At 43.9% G+C, this 23,879-nt stretch overlaps 1 protein-coding gene across 4 annotated transcripts in view; it reads right to left on the reverse strand.

Annotated features, from left to right (window-relative positions):
• LOC106594274 (polypyrimidine tract-binding protein 3) overlaps nucleotides 1-23,879 on the reverse strand; it is a 189,298-nt gene that overhangs the window by 112,114 nt on the left and 53,305 nt on the right. For all 4 annotated transcript variants that reach the window (XM_082960603.1, XM_082960604.1, XM_082960606.1 and 1 more), the window contains exon 3: nucleotides 4,435-4,604. In XM_082960603.1, the coding sequence (XP_082816729.1) occupies nucleotides 4,435-4,604 (170 nt within the window). The remainder of the gene's footprint in view (nucleotides 1-4,434; nucleotides 4,605-23,879) is intronic.

A 23,879-nucleotide genomic window follows, 5' to 3' on the forward strand; every position in this document is an offset into this window, starting at 1 on the left:
AACTCCCCAAATACAGGTGTGCCAAGCTTGTAGCGTCATACCCAAGAAGACCCGAGACTGTAATCGCTGCCAAAGGTGCTTCAACAAAGTATTGAGTAAAGGGTCTGAATACTTTATGTAAATAATGTATTTCAGTTTTTTATTTTTTATAAATTAGCTAAAATTTCAAAAAACTTGTTTTCGCTTTGTCATTATGGGGTATTGTGATGTCATTATGGGGTATTGTGATGTCATTATGGGGTATTGTGATGTCATTATGGGGTATTGTGTGTAGATTGTCGAGAAAATAAAACAAAATGTAATCAATTGTAGAATAAGTCTGTAATGTAACAAAATGTGGAAAAGGTCAAGGGGTCTGAATACTTTCCGAATGCAATGTATATTTTCTTTTTATTTATTTAAGTCTGATATGATTTTGCATAACCACACATCACTTGCTCTATGCAGAAAAAAAATGTACTGACATTTTTTATTTTTTATTAATCACACAAAGTCAAAGAACTACAAATCCTATACAGCGTATTCCAGCCCGCGCTGCAACACTGCCTGGCTGCGGGCTGTGGGCACGTAAAGAGCTGAGTAAAGATTTTTAGAAGCGCAACGCACAGGCATAAAACTTGGTCTAATTTACTTGAAACTAAAGTCTACTGAAGTTAAGACTTTTTTTCTTGTGTTTCTTGGTTATTTCCTATCGTTTTGTTCACAAGCTAGGTTGTTTTTCTACGTTTGAGTTTCAACTGCTAAGGAAGAGAAGACAACGCTTCCACCAAAGATGTGTATAACTAAACCAAGATAGACCACAGCCCGTCGTTTCAAACGGGGGAACAAATGAGTCACAGTGGGCAGAACAAGCAAGGAGGTGGGCAGAGCCAAGCACAAGCTAGCAAGATCCTATTGGCGCGTCGTAGCACATATTTGCATATTTCCGTTAGGGAACACCTACTTTGTGAAGTGCGCGAATGCAATAACTCAATTCGCCTTTGCTCTCCTTCTAAACAATACCATTTTTTTTTACTTTAAAAAAAGGGTCAAGTCTACAAAACTCAGACCACTCTGTTCGTAACATATTCTAGTTTTGGGAACAGAAAACTGTATTGAGATCAAATGTTTTATCAATGAGAAAAGTAGCAGAATGCCGGCCAAAATGTATCTCGTTCCATCTTCTCCCTGCCGGATACTTGGCTTCCTCTCACTACCATATTTGGTAGTGAGTGGAAATACCAAGGGGATGCTTCACATTTACACATCCAGTGAAATATCTGTCTCACTGTTTCTATCTGTGCTTCTACCAATCAGACTCAATCACACAGGCACAAACAGGACTTGAGTCGCGTTACCGCGGTAACCCCCTGCCCTTAAAGGCAGGTAAAAATGTTTGTCTCATCTGTGATATTTAGGTTAGACTCAGGTCACAGAAAATGAAATTAAACAATATACCACATTACTTCTTACTACTAATACACAGCAGGTAGCGTAGTGGTTAGAGCTTTGGACTAGTACATTTACATTTACATTTAAGTCATTTAGCAGACGCTCTTATCCAGAGCGACTTAGAAATTGGTGGATTCACCTTATGATATCCAGTGGAACAACCACTTTACAATAGTACATCTATATCTTTTAGGGGGGGGGGGGGGGGGGTTAGAAGGATTACTTTATCCTATCCCAGGTATTCCTTAAAGAGGTGGGGTTTCAGGTGTCTCCGGAAGGTGGTGATTGACCGAAAATGCAAGATCGAATCCCTGAGCTGTCATTGAAAATAAGATTGTTTTCTAAACTGACTTGCCTAGTTAAATAAAGCTACAAAATATTGTTTAAGAAACATTACAAAGCATGATCATCATTTGTTTTGTGTTTTGTTGGTATAATTGTTACGGGGAAAATATATGCCACAGTGTCTAGTAGACCAAAAAGTGACTTTTATTTCCTGCCTGTCACTCAGTCGGAGCCTGCAGCACAAAGCAAATACGGATGTTCAGAAGTTCTTCCGAAAGAGAGCAGGTTGATCAGGTTGAGCACGAGCAGGAAGTAGTGAATGAGAAGGCACGAGCAGGAAGTAGTGAATGAGAAGGCACGAGCAGGAAGTAGTGAATGAGAAGGCACTAGCAGGAAGTAGTGAATGAGAAGGCACGAGCAGGAAGTAGTGAATGAGAAGGCACGAGCAGGAAGTAGTGAATGAGAAGGCACGAGCAGGAAGTAGTGAATGAGAAGGCACGAGCAGGAAGTAGTGAATGAGAAGGCACGAGCAGGAAGTAGTGAATGAGAGGGCAGAGCAGCCAGAAAGTCAAAGTGCAGCAGAGTTAGCCACAGGTTTGTGCAGGGTTGGTAGTAGCTAACTGGTTAGTCTCCCTCAAAATAAGGGTTAGTGGTAGCTAACTAGTTGGTCTCCCTCTGCATAAGGGTTGGTGGTAGCTAACTAGTTAGTCTCCCTCAGAATAAGAGTTGGTGGTAGCTAACTAGTTGGTCTCCCTCTGCATAAGGGTTGGTGGTAGCTAACTAGTTAGTCTCCCTCAGAATAAGGGTTGGTGGTAGCTAACTAGTTAGTCTCCCTCAGAATAAGGGTTGGTGGTAGCTAACTAGTTAGTCTCCCTCAGCATAAAGGTTAGTGGTAGCTAACTAGTTAGTCTCCCTCAGCATAAGGGTTGGTGGTAGCTAACTAGTTAGTCTCCCTCAGAATAAGGGTTGGTGGTAGCTAACTAGTTAGTCTCCCTCAGAATAAGGGTTGGTGGTAGCTAACTAGTTAGTCTCCCTCAGCATAAGGGTTGGTGGTAGCTAACTAGCTAGTCTCCCTCAGCATAAGGATTGGCTAATGCTAATAAGCTAGCGTTAGCACTCTGCATTCTTAAGCTACTGTGTGTCAGTCAGTGTTATTTAATAATATATTTAGTGAATGGGCAAGCTAAGGATGTTGATATAAGTCATTATATTAGGAATATCTGTTTACTTCCAGCAAGTGTATTTGATGGGTTTTGGTTCTGTAGCTATCTTGGCAAGCTAGCCACTTTGGTAGCTACTGGCTTGCTAGCTAGCTGAGACCGAAGAGACGAGAGAACGTTTTTTTTTCCTGACTGAAGCACATATGCCCTCATAAGTTTACAGCCAAAGGGATATTTGCTAATAAGTTCAGTGACCATTGTCCCCGTTGCCTGCATAAGAAATGTGAAGATACCTAAATCTCGCTCACGTATTATTACGTTTGCCAACAGAGGATTCCCCCTTTGATCTAAGCACCTCAATGTCTTCAAATCCTAGAAACACCCATAGGTACAATGTTAGAAATGTTAGACATCTACAATGTCATTTTGTTTTCATTCATTCCAATGCAAGTTTTGCACCTTTAAGAGACAAAATTATGGGGAAATTAAACTTGCGTTTGGCACGTCCTGACCATAGAAAGCTTTTATTTTTTCTATGGTAGAGTAGGTCAAGGTGTGACAGAGGGTTTTTGTCTAGTTTATTTATGTCTATGTTGGTTCTAATTTCTTTTTTCTATGTTGGGGGTTTTGTCTAGTTTATGTATTTCTATGTGGGGTTCTAGTTTTTGTATTTCTATGTTTGTTTTTTTGGGGGGGGGGGGGGGGGTGATCTCCAATTAGAGGCAGCTGGTCATCGTTGTCTCTAATTGGGGATCATATTTAAGTGGTTGTTTTTCCCACTAGGTTTTGTGGGAGATTATTTTGAGGTAGTGTATGTTGCACCTCTTCATCACGGTTTGTTGTTTTGTTTATTAGTTTATTTGTATGTCCTGCATAGTTTCACAGTTATAAGAAAAATGTGGAACGATACACACGCAGCGCCTTGGTCTCCTCATTCCGACGAACGACGTGACAGTGTTGTGCTAAATAAGACTTGTTCTCAGCTTAAACTGACACATTATGCTGGGAGCCCACTGCATCCCTTTTTGATACCTAATAGAACCAATCAAGCCAGACAAATTGGACAGGATAATTTATGTATCAGAGTATTTAGTAAATGGAGTCTTTCTATTCTTGTGTAAATATCACATTTCCATTTGAACGTGAAAGGGTCCTTGAGCAGAATGTGGGGAAGCAGGGGGGAGGCCGGGAGAGAGGGAGAAGCAGGAAGAGGCAGGTGAGGAAGGGAGAGGCAGGGAGAGGCGGGGGGAGAACAAGGGGAAGGTAGAGGAAGGCAGGGGGAGGTAGAGGAAGGAAGGGGGAGACGGGGAGAGGTGGGGGGGGGGGGAGAACAAGTGGAGGTAGAGGAAGGCAGGGGGAGGTAGAGGAAGGCAGCAGAGGATAGGGAGAGGCAGGTGGAGAACAAGTGGAGGTAGAGGAAGACCAGGCCTCCAATTCACAAAGACCTTGATGTACTTAAAAGGTTAAACCCTCCAACCCCGTCCCTGTAACCTGGTCAAAATGACTGCGCTACATAGGGCCTATATGTTGCACTACTTGGGACGCAGACTGTTCTTACCTGATTTTTCCCTTTGAGCATCAACAGGTTAGTGACTCTACCGAATGGGACTCCTAGAGAGATGAGCTCAGCCTCAGAAACCTCGATGGGAACCTTGCGGACGTGGAGCACTCGGGAAGGACCACAGGGAGAACGATCTCCTTTAAACTGTCTGCTATCGTTGCCATTAGCTGTAGGATGGGAGAGAGGGGGTAGAGGGGGAGAGGGGGCAGAGCAGAGAGAGAAGGAAAGAGACAGAGGGAGGGGAAGAGAGAGAGAGAGAGAGAGCGAGAGAGCAGGGAGAGAGAGAGAGAGAGAGAGAGGAAGAGAGAGGAAGAGAGAGAGAGGAAGAGAGAGGAAGAGAGAGAGAGAGGAAGAGAGAGGAAGAGAGAGGGAGAGAGAGAGAGAGAGGGAGAGAGAGAGAGAGAGAGAGAGAGAGAGAGAGCGAGAGAGAGAGAGCAGGGAGAGAGAGAGAGAGAGAGCGAGAGAGAGAGAGCAGGGAGAGAGAGAGAGAGAGAGAGCGAGAGAGAGAGAGAGAGAGAGAGAGAGACAGAGAGAGAGAGAGAGAGAACAGCAGTCAGTAAAGTCATAGTTTAACCCCTTCTGGAAATGAGGAGGGAACACTTAAGGAAGTTATTAATTAGTCACCGAACGGGAAAAAGGGACTGAACCTAGGAGGGACTACCAGAACCTGATAACAAACCTTGGTTTTGTCTCTCCATTGCACAACGTTTTGCTATGTTGTGCCATATTGAATATGACCCAGTTGATTGTGGGTCATCAATGATGACAGAACTTGACAGAACACATACACAGTTTCCAGAATGTGGATCAACCAAGCGGAGTTCCTTAACATTGTGTGTTATGCAGCCTGGCCAGCCAAGCAGTGCTCCTATGGAAGCCTTGTCATTGTTCCTCTAAACAAACAGGAACATTCCCAGCAGAAGGCATGCAGACTATGGACACACCCACCCTGTCTACCATCCTTCTTCCATTAAATCACACAGAGAAACAGGGAGACGGGGAGACAGAGAGACAGAGAGACAGGGAGACGGGGAGACGGGGAGACAGGGAGACAGAGAGACACAGGGAGACACAGAGAGAAACAGGGAGACAGAGAGAAACAGGGAGACAGAGAGAAACAGGGAGACAGAGAGACACAGGGAGACAGAGAGACACAGGGAGACAGAGAGAAACAGGGAGACAGAGAGAAACAGGGAGACAGAGAGAAACAGGGAGACAGAGAGAAACAGGGAGACAGAGAGACACAGGGAGACAGAGAGAAACAGGGAGACAGAGAGAAACAGGGAGACAGAGAGAAACAGGGAGACAGAGAGAAACAGGGAGACACAGGGAGACAGAGAGAAACAGGGAGACACAGGGAGACAGAGAGAAACAAGGAGACAGAGAGAAACAGGGAGACAGAGAGAAACAGGGAGACAGAGAGAAACAGGGAGACAGAGAGACACAGGGAGACAGAGAGAAACAGGGAGACAGAGAGAAACAGGGAGACAGAGAGAAACAGGGAGACAGAGAGAAACAGGGAGACAGAGAGAAACAGGGAGACAGAGAGACACAGGGAGACAGAGAGAAACAGGGAGACAGAGAGACACAGGGAGACAGAGAGAAACAGGGAGACAGAGAGAAACAGGGAGACAGAGAGAAACAGGGAGACAGAGAGAAACAGGGAGACAGAGAGAAACAGGGAGACAGAGAGAAACAGGGAGACAGAGAGACACAGGGAGACAGAGAGAAACAGGGAGACAGAGAGAAACAGGGAGACAGAGAAAAAACAGGGAGACAGATGCACGTGGAACCCAAAACGGTTCTCCCATGGGGGACAGCTGATGAAACCTTTTGGGAGAAAGAAATCCTATTCTGTCTGTATGGATGTTTGGGCCTGCCTTCGCTGTGGGTGTAGCTGCGTCGTGCCTAATTGCTGCTTCCAGCTATATTATTATTGGTGTTGGTCGTGTCGCTGCCATAAAACGTGGTCTGCTTATGTTCATGATGACAGGATGATGAGTATTGTAGTTCCACCACTAGCTGGCTAAATAAGACCTTATTGCCTGGGAGGAACGTTGAGACAAGCTGTGTTTTCTAAACCTGATGGTCCCTGGTCCAAAGTTTTTATTATTATGATTTATTTTTTAAATTTCACCTTTTATTTAATCAGGTAGGCCAGTTGAGAACAAAGTCCTTTATTTAACCAGGTAGGCTAGTTGAGAACAAGTCCTTTATTTAACCAGGTAGGCCAGTTGAGAACAAGTCCTTTATTTAACCAGGTAGGCTAGTTGAGAACAAGTCCTTTATTTAACCAGGTAGGCCAGTTGAGAACACATCCTTTATTTAACCAGGTAGGCTAGTTGAGAACAAGTCCTTTATTTAACCTGGTAGGCCAGTTGAGAACAAGTTCTCATTTACAATTGCGACCTGGACAAGAATAAAGCAAAGCAGTGTGACACAAACAACAACAACACAGAGTTACACGTGGAGTAAAACAAACATACAGTCAATAATACAGTAGGAAAATCTATATACAGTGTGTGCAAATGAGGTAGGTAATGTGTAAGGCACTGTGGATGGAAAAGAGTGGCATTTGGGATGTCGTCTGCTCTATTGCTCAGTAAGTAGCTTCATTTAGTCTGTTTTTAGATGTTTGCACTTGCTGCTTGGGGTCTGAGTAGCTCCGATGAACTGGTCCCACCCACAGCACATGGCCTACAGCAGAGCCTGGACCTGTTAGAGCAGTACTGCCAGACCTGGGCCCTGGCAGTAAACCCCCACAGAACATGGCCTACAGCAGAGCCTGGACCTGCTAGAGCAGTACTGTCAGACCTGGGCCCTGGCAGTAAACCCCCACAGCACCTGACCTACAGCAGAGCCTGGACCTGCTAGAGCAGTACTGCCAGACCTGGGCCCTGGCAGTAAACCCCCCACAGCACATGGCCTACAGCAGAGCCTGGACCTGCTAGAGCAGTACTGCCAGACCTGGGCCCTGGCAGTAAACCCCCCACAGCACATGGCCTACAGCAGAGCCTGGACCTGCTAGAGCAGTACTGCCAGACCTGGGCCCGGGCAGTAAACCCCCACAGCACATGGCCTACAGCAGAGCCTGGACCTGATAGAGCAGTACTGCCAGACCTGGTCCCTGGCAGTAAACCCCCCAAAAAGACTAAAATAATGATTTTCCAGAGAAGATCCAGATCTCAGGGAATTAGACCACAGTTCTCAATTGGTACAAAATATATAAAGTACTGTACACACTACAATTACTGAGGTTTAAAAATATAGAGTACTGTACACACTACAATTACTGAGGTTTAAATATATAGAGTACTGTACACACTACAATTACTGAGGTTTAAATATATAGAGTACTGTACACACTACAATTACTGAGGTTTAAATATATAGAGTACTGTACACACTACAATTACTGAGGTTTAAAAATAAGCTCAACTGGACACCTTAATGAGGCAGTGAATGAACTGAGAGAGAAAGCACGCAGGGCATTCTACGCCATTAAAAACAAATTCAAATTGAAATACTGATTACAATTTGGCTAAAACTAATTGAATGTGTCATTGAACCAATTGCATTTTATGGCAGCGAGGTGTGGGGTCCACTTGCAAAACAAGATTTCATCAACTGGGACAAACACCCCATTGAAACCCTGCATGCAGAGTTCTGTAAGATTCTCCTACATGTCCAGAGGAAAACTACAAACAATGCAACAATGCATGCAGGGCAGAATTAAGTTTTGGAAACATCTAAAATACAGTGACCTCCTCTCATATCATTACCAAGCCCTGCAATGCCAAGAGATGAGCAAAGAAAAGAGTCCCCTCATCCAGCTGGTCCTGAGTTCACTAACCTGTTCTACTAACACACTGAAGCCTCAGTCCCCTCATCCAGCTGGCCTTGGGGCTGAGTTCACAAACCTGTTCTACTAACACACTGAAGCCTCAGGACCCTCATCCAGCTGGTCCTGGGGCTGAGTTCACTAACCTGTTCTACTAACACACTGAAGCCTCAGTCCCCTCATCCAGCTGGCCTTGGGGCTGAGTTCACAAACCTGTTCTACTAACACACTGAAGCCTCAGGACCCTCATCCAGCTGGTCCTGGGGCTGAGTTCACAAACCTGTTCTACTAACACACTGAAGCATCAGGACCCTCATCCAGCTGGTCCTGGGGCTGAGTTCACAAACCTGTTCTACTAACACACTGAAGCCTCAGGACCCTCATCCAGCTGGTCCTGGGGCTGAGTTCACTAACCTGTTCTACTAACACACTGAAGCCTCAGGACCAGAACATCCAATCAATCAGAATTAAACAAATTACAACACAGTCAAAACAAAACTACATTACTTAATGGGAAACACAAACACAAAGCAAAATGCAGTGCTATCTGGCCCTAAATCGACAGTACACCGTGGCTAACTATTTGACCATGGTTACTGATCAAAACCTTAGAAAAACCTTGACAAAGTACAGGCTCAGTGAGCACAGCCTTGCCATTGAGAAGGGTAGACACAGGAAAACCTGGCTCCCTGTAGAGGAAAGGCTGTGCAACCACTGCACAACAGCAGAACCTGAGACGGAGCTGCATTTCCTGACAAAAAGTCAAAAATATAAAACAATTAGTGCCATTTCCCCAAATTTGAAACCCTTATTCAAGGTTTCAAAGACCTCTCTGGTGAGGACAGGCTACCCGTCCTGTTGGGGGAGGACGCAGAGAGCTGTGGGTTGGCAGCGCACTACTACATTGCTGCCTGACATAAGTTGAGGGACAGTGTCTGACAGACCAATAAACCTGCACATGTCAGCTGTGTTCGAATATCCATACTAACATACTGAATACTACATACTTAATGAATACCCATACTAACATACTGTACACTACATACTTAATGAATACCCATACTAACATACTGTATACTACATACTTAATGAATACCCATACTAACATACTGAATACTACATACTTAATGAGTATATACTACATACTAATGAATACCCATACTAACATACTGTATACTACATACTTAATGAATACCCATACTAACATACTGTATACTACATACTTAATGAATACCCATACTAACATACTGTACACTACATACTTAATGAGTATATACTACATACTAATGAATACCCATACTAACATACTGAATACTACATACTAATGAATACCCATACTAACATACTGTATACTACATACTAATGAATACCCATACTAACATACTGTATACTACATACTTAATGAATACCCATACTAACATACTGTATACTACATACTAATGAATACCCATACTAACATACTGTATACTACATACTTAATGAATACCCATACTAACATACTGTATACTACATACTTAATGAATACCCATACTAACATACTGAATACTACATACTTAATGAGTATATACTACATACTAATGAATACCCATACTAACATACTGTATACTACATACTTAATGAATACCCATACTAACATACTGTATACTACATACTTAATGAATACCCATACTAACATACTGTATACTACATACTTAATGAATACCCATACTAACATACTGTACACTACATACTTAATGAGTATATACTACATACTAATGAATACCCATACTAACATACTGTATACTACATACTTAATGAATACCCATACTAACATACTGAATACTACATACTTAATGAATACCCATACTAACATACTGTACACTACATACTTAATGAGTATATACTACATACTAATGAATACCCATACTAACATACTGTATACTACATACTAATGAATACCCATACTAACATACTGTATACTACATACTAATGAATACCCATACTAACATACTGTATACTACATACTAATGAATACCCATACTAACATACTGTATACTACATACTAATGAATACCCATACTAACATACTGTATACTACATACTAATGAATACCCATACTAACATACTGTATACTACATACTAATGAATACCCATACTAACATACTGTATACTACATACTAATGAATACCCATACTAACATACTGTATACTACATACTAATGAATACCCATACTAACATACTGTATACTACATACTTAATGAATACCCATACTAACATACTGTATACTACATACTAATGAATACCCATACTAACATACTGTATACTACATACTTAATGAGTATATACTACATACTAATGAATACCCATACTAACATACTGTATACTACATACTTAATGAATACCCATACTAACATACTGTACACTACATACTTAATGAGTATATACTACATACTAATGAATACCCATACTAACATACTGTATACTACATACTAATGAATACCCATACTAACATACTGTACACTACATACTTAATGAGTATATACTACATACTAATGAATACCCATACTAACATACTGTATACTACATACTAATGAATACCCATACTAACATACTGTACACTACATACTTAATGAGTATATACTACATACTATTAGTTCATGTTAGTATACTGTATACTACATATTTAATGAGTATATACTACATACTATTAGTTCATTTTAGTATACTGTAAATGACCAGTATCCTTTCAGTTGAGCGTACTAGCTCTTTGCCTGTCTACCGGAAGTAGATGCTGCTAGCTAGTTCTATGCAACCTCTTGCTAGCTAGTTAGCATAACAAATTACTAGTTAGACATTTTACGACTTTGTGTGTGTTCTTAAATTCAATCTGGAGTGCCAGAGTGTGCTCGTAAATTCAGAGTGTTGTGAAATTGTCCGTTTGTAAATTCAGAGCGTTGTCAGATTGTCCGTTTGTAAATTCAGAGCTTTGTCAGATTGTCCGTTTGTAAATTCAGAATGTTTCGCTCTCAGAGTGCTCTCTGGACGCTCGGGCCGAGGAGTAGGGTGGATTTGAGCGTTTTGAGCTTACAACGGCAGTCAATCTCCCAAGCTAACGTTGGCTAGCTTGATAGCTACTTCCAGACACAAATGAGTGACCACTCTGACCATTTTACTCGCCCTAGCAGAGCTGGTTAGGCAGTTTTCATGTTATCCAGAGTGTTGGTGACAAAATGTGTTGCTGGCATCAATTTAATTACACTTTTTTGCTGATGTTAACTGTCACAGGCCATACTCAACTGGTGTTAAGCGCTCGTAAATTCATTATTCTGCGCTAAGGTACACTCAGATGAGAGTGCTCTGAAATCGGAGTAGATAGCCTGAGCGAATTTACGAAAGCACTAATGTAAGGTACTGTAATGATATGCTACGTGGTTCGTAAGGACAGCCAACAATACGTGCAGCGTAATATTATTTGAAAATAAAGACTTATTTGAAAAGTCTTTACTTTATTACATTGCTCAACATTTAGTTAACATTTGTCATAATTAGTTAAAGCAATGAATTTGTATGCGCTCTCGTTGGACTTCGGCTGCATATTTTTCCGCCATTTTCTTAAAATATGAAAACGATGTGAATCCACGCCCATTTCTTGAAGAATTGCATTATGGGCCCTAAAGTACCGAAATAGTGTCCTCTGCGTGTATACTTCATATTTTGGCGAATTTAGTACGACATCCAGGAACTTTTGGCATACTAACTATATCCATACTATGATCAGTACTATATACTCAATTCACTTCACAAATAGTACGTTTAGTGTGGGTAGTATGAGTATTCAAACACAGCTATTTTTTATTTATTTTTTATTAAATTTATTTAACCTTTATTTAACCAGGTAGGCTAGTTGAGAACAAGTTCTCATTTACAACTGCGACCTGGCCAAGATAAAGCAAAGCAGTTCGACACAAACAACAACACAGAGTTACACATGGAATAAAACAACATACATTTACATTTACATTTTAGTCATTTAGCAGACGCTCTTATCCAGAGCGACTTACAGTAGTGATTGCATACAATTCATACATCTCATTTTAATTACAAGCATTTTTTTTTTTTATTTTTTTTTTTTACAATCAATAATGCAGTAGAAAAAGTCTATATACAATGTGAGCAAATGAGGTAGGATAAGGGAGGTAAGTCAATAAATAGGCCATGGTGGCGAAGTAATTACAATATAGCAATTGAACACTGGAATGGTAGAATGTGCAGAAGATGAATGTGCAAGTAGAGATACTGGGGTGCAAAGGAGCAAAATAAATAACTGTATGGGGATGAGGTAGTTGGATGGGCTATTAACAGATGGGCTATGTACAGGTGCAGTGATCTGGGAGCTGCTCTGACAGCTGGTGCTTAAAGCTAGTGAGGGAGGTAAGAGTCTCCAGCTTCAGTGATTTTTGCAGTTCGTTCCAGTCATTGGCAGCAGAGAACTGGAAGGAAAGGCGGCCGAAGGAAGAATTGACTTTGGGGGTGACCAGTGAGATATACCTGCTGGAGCGCATGCTACGGGTGGGTGCTGCTATGGTGACCAGTGAGCTGAGATAAGGTGGGGCTTTACCTAGCAGAGACTTGTAGATGACCTGGAGCCAGTGGGTTTTGGCGAAGACTATGAAGCGAGGGCCAGCCAACGAGAGCATACAGGTCGCAGTGGTGGGTAGTATATGGGTAGTATATGGGGCTTTGGTGACAAAACGGATGGCACTGTGATAGACTGCATCCAATTCGCTGAGTAGAGTGTTGGAGGCTATTTTGTAAATGACATCGCCGAAGTCGAGGATCGGTAGGATGGTCAGTTTTACGAGGGTATGTTTGGTGGCATGACTGAAGGATGCTTTGTTGCGAAATAGGAAGCCGCTTCTAGATTTAATTTTGGATTGGAGATGTTCGATGTGAGTCTGGAAGGAGAGTTTATAGTCTAACCAGACACCTAGGTATTTGTAGTTGTCCACATATTCTAAGTCAGAACCGTCCAGAGTAGTGATGCTGGACGGGCGGGCAGGTGCGGACAGCGATCGGTTGAAGAGCATGCATTTAGTTTTGCTTGCATTTAAGAGCAGTTGGAGGCCACGGAAAGACTGTTGTATGGCATTGAAGGTCATCTGGAGGTTAGTTAACACAGTGTCCAAAGAAGGGCCAGATGTATACAGAATGGTGTCGTCTGCGTAGAGGTGGATCAGAGACTCACCAGCAGCAAGAGTGACATCGTTGATGTATACAGAGAAGAGAGTCGGCCTAAGAATTGAACCCTGTGGCACCCCCATAGAGACTGCCAGAGGTCCGGATAACAGGCCCTCCGATTTTACACACTGAACTCTACCAGAGAAGTAGTTGGTGAACCAGGCGAGGCAGTCATTTGAGAAACCAAGACTGTTGAGTCTGCCAATAAGAATGTTGTGATTGACAGAGTCGAAAGCCTTAGCCAGGTCGATGAATACGGCTGCACAGTAATGTCTCTTATCGATGGCGGTTATGATATCGTTTAGGACCTTGAGCGTGGCTGAGGTGTACCCATGACCAGCTCTGAAACCAGATTGCATAGCGGAGAAGGTACGGTGGGATTTGAAATGGTCGGTAATCTGTTTGTTAACTTGGCTTTTGAAGACCTTAGAAAGGCAGGGTAGAATAGATATAGGTCTGTAGCAGTTTGGGTCTAGAGTGTCTCCCCCTTTGAAGAGGGGGATGACCGCGGCAGCTTTCCAATCTATGGGAATCTCAGACAATAAGAAAGAGAGGTTGAACAGGGTAGTAATAGGGATTGCAACAATTTCGGCAGATAATTTTAGAAAGAGAGGGTCCAGATTGTCTAGCCCGGCTGATTTGTAGGGTCCAGATTTTGCAGGGCTGTTGACCGGGGTAGGGGTAGCCAGGTGGAAAGCATGGCCAGCCGTAGAGAAATGCTTATTGAAATTCGCGATTATCATAGATTTATCGGTGGTGACAGTGTTTCCTAGCCTCAGTGCAGTGGGCAGCTGGGAGGAGGTGCTCTTATTCTCCATTGACTTTACAGTGTCCCAGAACTATTTTGAATTTGTGTTGCAGGAAGCAAATTTCTGTTTAAAAAAGCTAGCCTTAGCTTTCCTAACTGCCTGTGTATATTTGTTCCTAACTTCCCTGAAAAGTTGCATATCACGGGGGCTGTTCGATGCTAATGCAGTACACCACAGGATGTTTTTGTACAGGTCAAGGGCAGTCAGGTCTGGAGTGAACCAAGGGCTATATCTGTTCCTGGTTATTACATTTTTTTGAATGGGGCATGCTTATTTAAGAAGGTGAGGAAGGCACTTTTAAAGAATAACCCCGGCCAGGTCGATTAGAAAGGCCTGCACGCTGAAGTGTTTTAGGGAGTGTTTGACAGTGATGAGGGGTGGTCGTTTGACCGCAGACCCATTACGGACGCAGGCAATGAGGCAGTGATCGCTGAGATCTTGATTGAAAACAGCAGAGGTGTATTTGGAGGGCGAGTTAGTTAGGATGAAATCTATGAGGGTGCCCGTGTTTACAGATTTGGGGTTGTACCTGGTGGGTTCATTGATAATTTGTGTGAGATTGAGGGCATCAAGCTTAGATTGTAGGATGGCTGGGGTGTTAAGCATGTCACAGTTTAGGTCACCTAACAGTACGAGCTCTGAAGATAGATGGGGGGCAATCAGTTCACATATGGTGTCCAGAGCACAGCTGGGGGCTGAGGGGCGGTCTGTAACAAGCGGCAACAGTGAGAGACTTGTTTCTGGAAAGGTGGATTTTTAAAAGTAGAAGTTCAAATTGTTTGGGCACAGACCTGGATAGTAGGAGAGAACTCTGCAGGCTATCTCTGCAGTAGATTGCAACACCGCTCCTTTGGCAGTTCTATCTTGTCGGAAAATGTTATAGTTAGGGATGGAAATTTCAGGGGTTTTGGTGGACTTCCTAAGCCAGGATTCAGACACGAGTAGGACATCCGGGTTGGCAGAGTGTGCTAAAGAAGTGAATAAAACAAATTTAGGGAGGAGGCTTCTAATGTTAACATGCATGAAACCAAGGCTTTTACGGATACAGAAGTCAACAAATGAGAGCACCTGGGGAGTAGGAGTGGAGCTAGGCACTGCAGGGCCTGGATTAACCTCTGCATCACCAGAGGAACAGAGGAGAAGTAGGATAAGGGTACGGCTAAGGGCTATCAGGACTGGTCGTTTGGTGCGTTCAGAGCAGAGAGTAAAAGTAGCAGGTTTCTGGGCGTAAGAGAATAGATTCAAGGCATAATGTACAGACAGAGCTATGGTAGGATGTGAGTACATTGGAGGTAAACCTAGGCATTGAGTAATAATGAGAGAGGCATATGGAGCAGGGCTAGAGGCTCTACAGTGAAGTAAGACAGTAATCACTAACCAGGACAGTAATGGACAAGGCATATTGATATTAGGGAGAGGCATGCGTAGCCGGGTGATCATAGGGCTCCAGTGAGTGGTTGGGCTGGCTGGAGACATGGCGATTCAGACAGTTAGCAGGCCAGGGCTAGCAAGCTAGCAGACCGGGGCTAGCAAGCTAGCAGACCGGGGCTAGCAAGCTAGCAGACCGGGGCTAGCAAGCTAGCAGACCGGGGATAGCAAGCTAGCAGACCGGGGTTGGCAAGCTAGAAGACCGGGGCTGGTAAGCTAGAAGACCAGGGGCTAGCAAGCTAGCAGACCGGGGATAGCAAGCTAGCAGACCGGGGCTAGCAAGCTAGCAGAAGGGCCTTAGAGGGACGTCACGATGGAGGAAAGACCGGGGCTAGCAAGCTAGAAGACCGGGGCTAACAAGCTAGCAGACCGGGGATAGCAAGCTAGCAGACCGGGGCTAGCAAGCTAGAAGACCGGGGCTAGCAAGCTAGAAGACCGGGGCTAGCAAGCTAGAAGACCGGCGCTAGCAAGCTAGCAGACCGGGGATAGCAAGCTAGCAGACCGGGGCTTAGAGGGACGTCACGACGGAGGAAAGTCGATAGACCAGTCGTGATGGATTAGTAGGGTTCCGAGTAGCAGAGGGGTCCAAGTCCAATTGGCAAAAAATAGGTATAGTGACCCAAGAAATTGGCCAATGGATCTATACAGCTAACAGTCCAATATGCTCTAGACAGCTAGCGGGCCGCGGCTAGCAGGCATTCAGGGGTGGTCGTGATGTAGAGGCCAGTTGAGTACCCCCTCGAGCAGATTACGTCGTAGTCCAGTCGTGAAGGATCAGCGAGGTTCGTGCCCCGTACCGGCAGTAGAAGGGGTCCAGGTATTGTAGCCCAGGAGTGGCTGATGGGCCTCTTTAGCTAACCGGGAGAAAGGGCCTAGCATGGGCTAGCTCCAGGCTAATTGGTGCTTGCTCCGGGACCGACGTTAGCCAGTACTCGGATAGCAGCTAGCTAGCTGCGAAGATCCAGGTGAAAATGTCCAGAGCTTGCGGTAGGAATCCGGGGATATGGAGAGAAAATGGGTCCGGTATGCTCTGGTTTGAGTCACGTTGTACAGACTGGCGAGAGCTTTCCGAGCTAAAGGTTAGCTGCTGACTACTAGCTAGTAGCTAGTGAGCTGGCTAGCTTCTGTTGGGGGATTCGGATTTGAGGTGAATAATAGAAAAAACCAGATCTGCACCACATTGGGTGAGGCTGGTTGCAGGAGAGTGTTTTGAAGTTGAGTTTTAGAAAAAATATTAAAAAGATATACGAAGAGAAATATATAAAAATATATATACACGGGACACGACAAGACAAGGACAAAATACTGACTGCTACGCCATCTTGGATAACTAGAGAGAAAGAGAGAGAGAGCCTAGAGAGAGACTAGAGAGAGAGACTAGATAGAGAGACTAGAGAGAGAGACTAGAGAGAGAAAGACTAGAGAGACTAGAGAGAGAGACTAGAGAGACTAGAGAGAGACTAGAGAGAGAGACTAGAGAGACTAGAGAGAGACGAGAGAGAGAGACTAGAGAGAGAGACTAGAGAGAGAGACTAGAGAGACTAGAGAGACTAGAGAGAGACTAGATAGAGAGACTAGAGAGACTAGAGAGAGACTAGAGAGACTAGAGAGACTAGAGAGACTAGAGAGAGACGAGAGAGAGAGACTAGAGAGAGACTAGAGAGACTAGAGAGACTAGAGAGAGAGACTAGAGTGACTAGAGAGACTAGAGAGAGACTAGAGAGAGACTAGATAGAGAGACTAGAGAGTCTAGAGAGACTAGAGAGAGACTAGAGAGAGACTAGAGAGAGACTAGAGAAAGAGACTAGAGAGAGAGACTAGAGAGAGAGACTAGAGAGAGACTAGAGAGAGACTAGAGAGAGAGACTAGAGAGAGAGACTAGAGAGAGAGACTAGAGAGACTAGAGAGACTAGAGAGACTAGAGAGAGACTAGAGAGGGACTAGAGAGAGAGACTAGAGAGAGACTAGAGAGACTAGAGAGAGACTAGAGAGAGACTAGAGAGAGACTAGAGAGACTAGAGAGACTAGAGAGAGAGAGACTAGAGAGAGAGACTAGAGAGACTAGAGAGAGAGACTAGAGAGACTAGATAGAGAGACTAGAGAGACTAGAGAGAGACTAGAGAGAGAGACTAGAGAGACTAGAGAGACTAGATAGAGAGACTAGAGAGACTAGAGAGAGACTAGAGAGAGAGACTAGAGAGACTAGAGAGAGACTAGAGAGACTAGAGAGAGACTAGAGAGAGACTAGATAGACTAGAGAAACTAGAGAGAGAGAGACGAGAGAGAGACTACATAGAGAGACTAGAGAGACTAGAGAGACTAGAGAGAGAGACTAGAGAGACTAGAGAGACTAGAGAGAGAGACTAGAGAGACTAGAGAGACTAGAGAGAGAGACTAGAGAGACTAGAGAGACTAGAGAGTGAGACTAGAGAGACTAGATAGAGAGAGACTAGAGAGAGAGACTAGAGACAGAGAGAGAGAGAGACTAGAGAGAGAGAGACTAGAGAGACTAGAGAGAGAGACTAGAGAGACTAGAGAGAGAGACTAGAGAGACTAGAGAGACTAGAGAGAGAGACTAGAGAGACTAGAGAGACTAGAGAGACTAGAGAGAGACGAGAGAGAGAGAGACTAGAGAGAGAGACTAGAGAGACTAGAGAGACTAGAGAGAGACTAGAGAGGGACTAGAGAGAGAGACTAGAGAGAGACTAGAGAGACTAGAGAGACTAGAGAGAGACTAGATAGAGAGACTAGAGAGACTAGAGAGACTAGAGAGAGAGACTAGAGAGACTAGAGAGAGAGACTAGAGAGACTAGAGAGACTAGAGAGAGAGACTAGAGAGACTAGAGAGAGACTAGATAGAGAGAGACTAGAGAGAGAGACTAGAGACAGAGAGAGAGAGAGACTAGAGAGAGAGAGACTAGAGAGACTAGAGAGAGAGACTAGAGAGACTAGAGAGACTAGAGAGACTAGAGAGAGAGACTAGAGAGACTAGAGAGAGACTAGATAGAGAGAGACTAGAGAGAGAGACTAGAGAGAGACTAGAGAGAGACTAGAGAGAGAGACTAGAGAGAGAGACTAGAGAGACTAGAGAGACTAGAGAGAGACGAGAGAGAGAGAGAGACTAGAGAGACTAGAGAGAGACTAGAGAGAGAGACTAGAGAGAGAGACTAGAGAGACTAGAGAGAGACTAGATAGAGAGAGACTAGAGAGAGACTAGAGAGAGAGAGAGAGAGAGAGACTAGAGAGAGAGACTAGAGAGAGACTAGATAGAGAGACTAGAGAGAGACTAGAGAGAGACTAGAGAGACTAGAGAGAGAGACTAGAGAGATTAGAGAGAGACTAGATAGAGAGAGACTAGAGAGAGAGACTAGAGACAGAGAGAGAGAGAGACTAGAGAGAGAGACTAGAGAGACTAGAGAGAGAGAGACTAGAGAGACTAGAGAGAGAGACTAGAGAGACTAGAGAGACTAGAGAGACTAGAGAGACTAGAGAGAGAGACTAGAGAGAGACTAGATAGAGAGAGACTAGAGAGAGAGACTAGAGAGAGAGAGAGAGAGACTAGAGAGAGAGAGACTAGAGAGAGACTAGAGAGACTAGAGAGACTAGAGAGAGACGAGAGAGAGAGAGACTAGAGAGAGAGACTAGAGAGAGACTAGAGAGACTAGAGAGACTAGAGAGAGACTAGAGAGAGACTAGAGAGAGAGACTAGAGAGAGAGACTAGAGAGACTAGAGAGACTAGAGAGAGACTAGAGAGAGACTAGAGAGAGACTAGAGAGACTAGAGAGACTAGAGAGAGACTAGAGAGAGACTAGAGAGAGATTAGAGAGAGACTAGATAGAGAGAGACTAGAGAGAGAGACTAGAGAGACTAGAGAGAGACTAGATAGAGAGAGACTAGAGAGAGAGACTAGAGAGAGAGAGAGAGAGAGACTAGAGAGAGAGACTAGAGAGACCTAGAGAGACTAGAGAGACTAGAGAGAGACTAGAGAGAGACTAGAGAGAGACTAGAGAGAGAGACTAGAGAGAGACTAGAGAGACTAGAGAGAGAGACTAGAGAGACTAGAGAGAGAGACTAGAGAGAGAGACTAGAGAGAGACTACAGAGACTACAGAGACTAGAGAGACTAGAGAGAGAGACTAGAGAGACTAGAGAGACTAGAGAGACTAGAGAGAGAGACTAGAGAGACTAGAGAGACTAGAGAGAGAGAGACTAGAGAGAGACTAGAGAGAGAGACTAGAGAGAGAGACTAGAGAGACTAGAGAGACTAGATAGAGAGACTAGAGAGACTAGAGAGACTAGAGAGAGACTAGATAGAGAGAGACTAGAGAGAGAGAGAGACTAGAGAGACTAGAGAGACTAGAGAGACTAGAGAGAGAGACTAGAGAGACTAGAGAGACTAGAGAGACTAGAGAGACTAGAGAGAGACGAGAGAGAGAGAGAGACTAGAGAGAGAGAGACTAGAGAGACTAGAGAGACTAGAGAGACTAGGAGAGACTAGAGAGAGAGACTAGAGAGACTAGAGAGAGAGACTAGAGAGAGAGACTAGAGAGACTAGAGAGAGACTAGATAGAGAGAGACTAGAGAGAGAGAGAGACTAGAGAGAGAGACTAGAGAGACTAGAGAGACTAGAGAGAGACTAGAGAGACTAGAGAGACTAGAGAGACTAGAGAGAGAGACTAGAGAGAGAGACTAGAGAGACTAGAGAGACTAGAGAGACTAGAGAGAGACTAGAGAGAGACTAGAGAGACTAGAGAGACTAGAGAGAGACTAGAGAGAGACTAGAGAGAGAGAGACTAGAGAGCAACTGAGCAAACTAGAATGCTATGTGGTCCTAAATAGAGAGTACACAGTGGCAGAATACCTGACCACTGTGACTGACCCAAACTTAAGAAAAGCTTTGACTATGTACAGACTCAGAGATCATAGCCTTGCTATTGAGAAAGGTCGCTGTAGACAGACCTGGCTCTCAAGAGAAGACAGGCTATGTGCAACACTGCCCACAAAATGAGGTGGAAACTGAGCTGCACATCCTAACCTCCTGCTAAATATATGACCATATTAGAGACACATATTTCCCTCAGATTACACAGATACACAAAGAATTTTAAAAACAAATCCAATTTTGATAAACTCCCATATCTACTGGGTGAAATACCACAGTGTGCCATCACAGCAGCAAGATGTGTGACCTGTTGCCACAAGAAAAGGTCAACCGGTGAAGAACAAACACCATTGTAAATACAACCCATAATTATGCTTATCCTTTTGTACATTAACCATTTGTATATCGTTACAACACTATATATATATATACATAATATGACATTTGTAATGTCTTTATTCTTTTGAAACTTCTCTATGTTAAATGTTTACTGTTCATTGTTATTGTTTATTTAATTTTTGTTTATTATCTACCTCACTTGCTTTGGCAATGTTAACATGTTTCCCATGGCAATGAAGCCCTATACTTTAATGAAGACAGCTTCTCCATCCTACCTATATCCCCCCACTAGAATCCCCATACTTTAATGAAGACAGCTTCTCCATCCTACCTATATCCCCCCACTAGAATCCCCATACTATAATGAAGACAGCTTCTCCATCCTACCTATATCCCCCTACTAGAATCCCCATACTATAATGAAGACAGCTTCTCCATCCTACCTATATCCCCCCACTAGAATCCCCATACTTTAATGAAGACAGCTTCTCCATCCTACCTATATCCCCCCACTAGAATCCCCATACTTTAATGAAGACAGCTTCTCCATCCTACCTATATCCCCCCACTAGAATCCCCATACTATAATGAAGACAGCTTCTCCATCCTACCTATATCCCCCCACTAGAATCCCCATACTTTAATGAAGACAGCTTCTCCATCCTACCTATATCCCCCTACTAGAATCCCCATACTATAATGAAGACAGCTTCTCCATCCTGGAGGGGGAAATCAATCATTTCCAGGCCCAGGGACATGTACTAGTCTGTGGTGACCTAAATGCCAGAACTAGACAAGAACCTGACACCCTCAGCACACAGGGGGACAAACACCTACCTGGAGGTGACAGCATTCCCTCCCCCATATGCCCCCCTAGACACAACTACGACAACATAACCAACAAAAACGGGTCACAACTCCTGCAGCTCTGTCGCATTCTGGGTATGGACATAGTCAATGGTAGGCTTCGAGGGGACTCCTACGGTAGGTACACCTACAGCTCATCTCTTGGCTGTAGTACTGTAGACTACTTTATCACTGACCTCAAACCCAGAGTCTCTCAGAGCGTTTACAGTCAGTCCACTGACACCCCTATCAGAGCACAGCAAAACCCCAGTCTACTTGAACAGATCAATACTCAATCATGAGGCATCAAAGCCAAAGGAACATAATAATATTAAGAAATGCTATAGATGGAAGGAAACTAGTGTGGAAACCGACCAAAAAACTATTAGGCAACAACAAATTCAATCCCTTTTAGACAACTTCCTGGACAAAACGTTCCACTGTAACAGTGAAGGTGTAAACTTGGCAGTAGAAAACCTATACAGTATGTTTAACCTCTCAGCTTCCCTATCAAATCTATAAACTTCAAACAGAAAACCTAAGAAAGTTAAAAATGACAGATGATTTGGTGAAGAATGCGAAAAGCTAAGAAAGAAATTGAGAAACCTGTCCAACCAAAAACATAGAGACCCAGAAAACCTGAGTCTACGCCTTCACTATGGTGAATCACTAAAACAATACAGAAATACCCTACGGAAAAAGAAGGAACAGCACGTCAGAAATCAGCTCAATGTAATTGAAGAATCCACAGACTCTAACCACTTCTGGGAAAATTGGAAAACACTAAACAAACAACAACATGGAGAGTTATCTATCCAAAACAGAGATGTATGGGTAAACCACTTCTCCAATCTTTTTGGCTCTATAACATAGAACAAACAGCAAAAACATATACATGATCAAATACTAATCTTAGAGTCAACTATTAAAGACTACCAGAACCCACTGGATTCTCCAATTAACTTGAATGAACTACAGTCAGCCAGTCAGCCAGTCAGTCAGCCAGTCAGTCAGCCAGTCAGCCAGTCAGCCAGTCAGCCAGTCAGTCAGCCAGTCAGTCAGCCAGTCAGTCAGTCAGTCAGTCAGTCAGTCAGCCAGTCAGTCAGCCAGTCAGTCAGCCAGCCAGTCAGCCAGTCAGTCAGCCAGTCAGCCAGTCAGTCAGTCAGTCAGCCAGTCAGCCAGTCAGCCAGTCAGTCAGTCAGTCAGCCAGTCAGTCAGCCAGTCAGTCAGTCAGTCAGCCAGTCAGCCAGTCAGCCAGTCAGTCAGCCAGCCAGTCAGCCAGTCAGTCAGTCAGCCAGCCAGTCAGTCAGTCAGTCAGTCAGTCAGTCAGTGTGTCAGGGGACCAGAATGATATATAATCAGTCAGGCTGTGTATAGACTGGCCCCTAACCTGTCTGTGTGTATAGACTGGCTCCTAACCTGTCTGTGTGTATAGACTGGCCCCTAACCTGTCTGTGTGTATAGACTGGCTCCTAACCTGTCTGTGTGTATAGACTGGCCCCTAACCTGTCTGTGTGTATAGACTGACTCCTAACCTGTCTGTGTATAGACTGGCTCCTAACCTGTCTGTGTGTATAGACTGGCCCCTAACCTGTCTGTGTGTATAGACTGGCTCCTAACCTGTCTGTGTGTATAGACTGGCTCCTAACCTGTCTGTGTGTATAGACTGGCCCCTAACCTGTCTGTGTATAGACTGACTCCTAACCTGTCTGTGTGTATAGACTGGCTCCTAACCTGTCTGTGTGTATAGACTGGCCCCTAACCTGTCTGTGTGTATAGACTGGCTCCTAACCTGTCTGTGTGTATAGACTGGCCCCTAACCTGTCTGTGTGTATAGACTGGCTCCTAACCTGTCTGTGTATAGACTGGCCCCTAACCTGTCTGTGTGTATAGACTGGCTCCTAACCTGTCTGTGTATAGACTGGCCCCTAACCTGTCTGTGTATAGACTGACTCCTAACCTGTCTGTGTGTGTAGACTGGCCCCTAACCTGTCTGTGTGTATAGACTGGCCCCTAATCTGTCTGTGTATAGACTGACTCCTAACCTGTCTGTGTGTATAGACTGACTCCTAACCTGTCTG

This window comes from Salmo salar, chromosome 13 (genome assembly GCF_965601325.2).
Source record: "Salmo salar chromosome 13, fSalSal1, whole genome shotgun sequence".
Taxonomy (NCBI): Eukaryota; Metazoa; Chordata; class Actinopteri; order Salmoniformes; family Salmonidae; genus Salmo; species Salmo salar.